Source organism: Trachurus trachurus, assembly GCF_905171665.1.
Source record: "Trachurus trachurus genome assembly, chromosome: 23".
In the NCBI taxonomy this organism is placed as follows: Eukaryota; Metazoa; Chordata; class Actinopteri; order Carangiformes; family Carangidae; genus Trachurus; species Trachurus trachurus.
In genome coordinates, this window is record NC_139912.1 from 15,058,742 (window position 1) to 15,064,491 (window position 5,750).

General features: G+C 41.9%; 1 protein-coding gene across 1 annotated transcript; it reads right to left on the minus strand.

The window, feature by feature from the left end:
* Positions 1-1,474: 1,474 nt before the first annotated feature.
* On the minus strand, positions 1,475-3,604 carry lrrn3b (leucine rich repeat neuronal 3b; the record flags this gene model as incomplete). The annotated part of the gene is made up of 1 exon (XM_083999141.1): positions 1,475-3,604. The coding sequence occupies one exon, from the start codon at positions 3,602-3,604 to the stop codon at positions 1,475-1,477; it is 2,130 nt and encodes a 709-aa protein (XP_083855267.1).
* Positions 3,605-5,750: the final 2,146 nt, after the last annotated feature.

The window sequence follows — 5,750 nt, forward strand, 5'->3', positions numbered from 1 at the left end:
CAGCTAAAGTCTCCTGACTTTTCCCCCGTGGACTGACTCATAAGAAAATCTTTTGTTCTGCACAACTTGGACATTATATTTAGTTTTACATACTTGCAGTTGAAATGTCACAGATTAGACATTAGACACTTCACTTAACCCATGGCTGAATGATGACAAAAACAAATATAAACCAGATGTGTTATGACTAATATGAGAAGAAAGCAAAAGAGAGAAGGTAGGCAAATGTTTGTAAAAGAAACAATGACATTTATTTTTTTTCTTAGCACTTTTCTTAATTAGTCTGTTGTGCCCATTGATCACATATAATACAGTTAATATAAAAATGGCTTTTTAACTTTACACCCAAAGCAACAACGAAATGTTTTCTTAAAATATGTATGCTAAAAATACTGAGAAAGTATTTCCACTAAAATTACTGGAGAATAGCTTGTGGTTTTGCAATGATGACATGGCCATGTTTTGCTGTGGCTAACGTGTTTCTTCAGTTTCCTCTCTGTTTACCTCACGTAGTTCTTGTTGTAGGCACTTACCAGGGCATAACAGACTGCTTCTAGAGGCAATAATGCATCATTTACCTCAGTGTTTTGTCAACCTGTTATATCTCTCTTAGTCTGACACATTTTCCCAGTCACCATTGCAATGAGAACTACACAGCATAAACAGCCATTTGGAAAATGTCCTCTCTAGATGCCCATTTTGTAGCTGAATTTCATTAAGCTTAATGTGACATTGTAATCAAAAGTAGTCTGCTCCTTGCCTTAATTTAAAACCCATTTAAACCGTTCAGATACAGAGGATTTGTCATTACATCAACATAATAGAATATCTAACAGTATTTCCATGAAAAATCAAGAATCCATTTTAAATAGAAAAGGGGAGGGGGTATATTTCATCAAAAGGCTTACACCATAGTCACTGTTATTTGTCTACTCTACTAAATCTCCCTTCCCATAATAGACAGGTGTTATAACTGTTTCTCTAACTCGTCTATGGATGTTTGACAAAGCACAGACGGTATTGCTTGGGACCACACAGACAGTTCCACAACTCTGAACACATTTAACAGTCAAGTACAAGATAGTTGACCATCATCATCATCATCATCACCATCATCATCATTTTTCATCATCATCATCATCTTCACTTGCTTCTCACCTGTCTGCATTTCTCTATGAATGGTACTGAAATATACTGTATCTTTTTGCAGTAAATGCCCCTTCCTGTTGATGTTAGCTTGGTTTGATGTAACGGTTACAAAGCCACCACTTCAGCTAGGGTTGAAACTGGGAGAGCATGTAGTCTATTTTTAACAGTTCCATCCCAGTCCAGTAATAGTTTTGCCAGTGTATCTGAGCCAGGGACCAGCAATAGGTATGCCTTTTGAAAACAGTATTACAGATTCCTCCACCCCTGCCCATGGCCTTGTCCATTCAGTGTAGTTGGTGTGTGGTGTTCCACAAAGCTGCGCTTCTTAAAAGGCATTGTCAGATACATTTATGACTGTGGCTTTCACTTGCACTCCACTTGGTAGTCCCTTACCCGAAACCCACAGCTTTGTAAAGAAAGGAGTGTGCATACCAGTAGCTTCCACTGGTGTCAGTGAAGCTTTGGAGTCGCATTTCCTTATATCCCCATAAAGGTGGTGGTTCCTCAGAGACACATAAATAAGCAGGCAGGCCACTGAAATCACAGCCAAGAGCACACCAAAGATAGTGATTACTGCTGCGTCCCATTTCTCGGTGTCCTTGACTGCCAGCTCTAATCCCTTAGTGGTGACATTGACACATTTGGTGTCATGGCTGTAGTGGATGTTGCGCACATCCACACATACTTTGTAGTGAGTGGCAGGGCTGAGATGGGTGAGGTTGTAGACCTGGATGTCAGAAGGAACCCTTGTGGTGAATGCTGTGGTGGGATGGTTGACATCTGAGACGGTGTACCATTTAATGTTGGGAGCCAGGGTGCCTGGGCCAGCTTTCCAGGAAACCAGGATGGAATTTGCCTCCACTGATTTGACTGCAACAGCCAGAGACCCATTAGCAGGTTGGGGAAAATATCCATTCACTTCTACTGAAACGGACTTAAGATCAGCTCCCACCAGATTATGAGCAACACAAGTGTAAAGACCGGCTTCGTTTTCTGTTATGTCATAGATGTCAAAGGTTCCCTCTGGATGCATGTAGAACTTGTCAGATACTGTGTTCGGCAGGATTCTGGTACCAGATGGAGTGATCCAATAGATGTCCGGTTCCGGTTCAGCAAAGGCCCGACAATGGAGTGACACTGAGCTGCCATTCTGTGCTTTAATATGCCCTGGCATGCTTTCAGGAGAGATGAGTGGCAGACAAATCTCCATCATCTCCCTGAAGTGTACCTGTCGAACATGCTGCCCCTCGTACTCTGGAGGCTCCACACAGTAGAGTGAATCAGGCTCCATGAAGCGAATGTTGGTCTTGTTCATGTTCATCCAGCGGACTACACAGTCACAGCGGATAGGGTTGCTGTGCATACTAACTTCTCTAAGATTTGGGAGGGACTCAACAGTAATCCTGTGGAGGGCACTGAGCGCATTGCCATTTAGCATCAGGGTTTCTAGCCTCGGTAGTTTGTAGAAAGCATTAGGATGGATGTAGGAGAGTTTAGGATTGTTGGTGGCTTCTATTTTGGTCAACTCAGGGAGGTTATTGAGAGCAAAGCTGTCGATTGAAACTAGCTCTGGCATGCTATTAATCCCCAGTTCTTTCAGATGGAGCATATCCACAAAATCCCCTCTCTGTATTCTTGAAATTGGATTTTTATTTAGATCCAAAAACTTTAGGTTTTTTACATTTTTCAGGGCCGAATGAGGCACCTCAGGGAAAATATTATCATAGAATGAGATGCTCTCTAAGTTATCAAGACCAGCAAGTGCCTCATCAGGAAGCTGAGACAAATTCATTCTGGTAAGTACAAGACTGCGGAGGTTACTCAGAGGTCTGAAGTTCATATCATCAATAGAAAGAACTGGATTCTCACCGATCATCAGGATCTCCAGATTTGGCATGGGTTCGAACCACTCTCTTTTGATGGCTTTCAGCTTGTTAGAATTAAGGTGGAGCCGCACAAGGTTGCTGAGACCCTGGAAAGCCAAGGGGGAAATGGAGGAGATGAGGTTGTGATTCATGTAGAGCTCCTGCAGGTTGGCAACCTCTGCCAGACATCTCTCAGGCAACTCTCGTATCCAATTTTCCTCCATATGAAGAGACAGCAACTGTGGAAGGTTCCCCAGATGGACGTCACCGATGGAGGATAAGTTGTTCTGTGATAAATCAATCTCTGTGATGTTGGCCAGGTAATCCAAGGGTTTGTCAATCTTGGCAACATTGTTTGTTTGCAGTAATAGTACTTGCGTGCCCACTGGTAAATTTTCCGGCAGGCTGAAGAGTCCCAAGTCATTACAGTCAACTGTCTGCGCCTCCATGTACACAGAACTGGGAGAAAACCAGGGTCTAATCTCACATACACAGAGCTTCGGGCAGTCAGGCCTCTCCTCAGTGGCCACAACAAAAGAGGCCATGGCCAAGCCGACAAAGAGGCGATCCACGAATGACACGTCCTTCATATTGGACCGATTCCCTCCAGTAAGAAATTGGTCCTTGTAGATTAAGTGGTCTGAGCTGTTAACTTCACAAATAATGAATCATTTGCTACAGCAGCTGAGGCGATTGACTCACTGCCCCTGCCACCACCACCACCACCAGCTGCAGTGGGGCTCCCGAGGGATTTTTTTGTCTTGCTGTGTAGACGCCCTTGGACGTAATGACCAATCACTCAATGTTGCCTGTTGGTGTCAGGGTTCAGGGCCGGAGCTGCAAACCCGAGAAGGTGGGCGGTGGAGAAAAGAAAAAAGGAACGACGGATATTATATCTCTAAGGACTTATATTGAGCACATTTATAGGTATCCATGAAGACTCTGTTCTCTCTTTAAAGATGGATGTCCTCATTGATTGTTGTCACTAGCTTCCAGAGTCCACTGCCCAGTCCATTCCTTCCTGTGTAAAAAAAAAAAAAGAAACAGGACAGAGACAAGTGGTGTGAGTATTACATGATAATAGAAGTGGTCAGGAAACGTAGAAAGAGAGGGATTTGGTCATATTGACATTTGTTATAGGCACACAGATGCGTGTTGACATTTATACACGCTCCATTCGAGACACACAACCATGGATTTATATCTGCTTGACCTTCTAGACTTCATTCAGGGGACATACCGCATGTACCCCTGCAATATGGCATTCAATCCTGACGTGAGCAGTGTTAGTCTATTATTGGTTAAAGAGAAAGCTTTATTAAGATTCTTAAATGGCAGACATTGTAGGGCTTAAGCATTAGCCTTTAGGACAAGCTGCTTAAAGACATTGGAATATGTCAGTCACTATGGCAACGAGTAAACGGCAGCCGATGACACACACCACTGTGAGTTGGGCTGTACATATAAACTAAGCAATCGACCCAGATGCAGCGCGCACCTGTTTATTACAAGATGCAACAACCATCAGAATGTATTAATGTGTTGACATAATTAATCTTTCTGCAATCAACAAATCTGCATACTAATAGGATTTTACACTTTTGGCAAATGCAGGCCTTGCGGTTCGTCAGTGGCCGCACATCACTAACAGCTCTGTAAAAGTGTATAGCCTACACATGCAGGAGCACACACACACATGCACACACACACACACACACACACACACACTTACATAGGCGTAAAGGGTGGAAAAATGCATAATTATAATTCTATGGTCTCTGAGAGAAGAAAGAGATCACCACAAATTGAACCTAGGTTTTTTCTAAATGGCAAAGTCATCATCAAAATGACACCATACTGTAGCTGTGTCTGAAATGTCACTAACATTTGTGAGAATGGGGAGTGCAGTGGACAAGTCACTGGCTTGTTTATTCTACTGTGGCCAATATGTGAAGTACTTTAAAACAGAAAAATACTACTCAGAATTAAATCAAATAAATGGGATTAGACTAGAATTAATATTACATTACATTTACACAATTTGGGTAAAAATGGAATAATACTATACTTGCAGAAAGATACATGTGATACTTATTGAGCGCCAGGAACTAGTGCGATTTGGGGAATCGTTAGTTACATTTCATTGCTGTTATTATTAGCTCTTTTTTGAAACTGGGCACATTTAACAGCAAATCCTAAAGCCTGAAAGATGAATTTCACCAAGTGACCAGATTTTACCTTTTATCAACCATTTATAGAGAGGCAGATGGTGATACAGTTATTTCAGTAACTGTTCTTGTAACAAATGTCACTGTGTGAAATCTTTTTAAAAAATGCAGTGTCTCTTTTAGCATCACGCTGCAGTATTAGTATCCTCTATTTCCTCTATGTCCTTTGGCAGAATCTCCACAGTCACAGTTGAAGTACACAATATATGTAACTACCTCTTACTGAACGGATAGGGTTGATGGTGCTTGAGATATTTTGAGCGTATAAGAGCACGCAGCACATCATATGAAAAGTCAAGAGAGACAAGGGATGAAATGGAAAGAATCAAAAGGAGATGTGTGATGGCGCCTGCAAAGTGAGAACAAGGAAAGAAAGAAATGGTTTAATTTCATCACTCTCACTGTTTCCACCTCAGTGGCCACAGGGGACATGAGGGGGAAAAAAATAAAATGAAATAAATAAATAAAAGTTAAAAAAAAAAAAAAAAAAAACTTCTGAAGGCAGCAG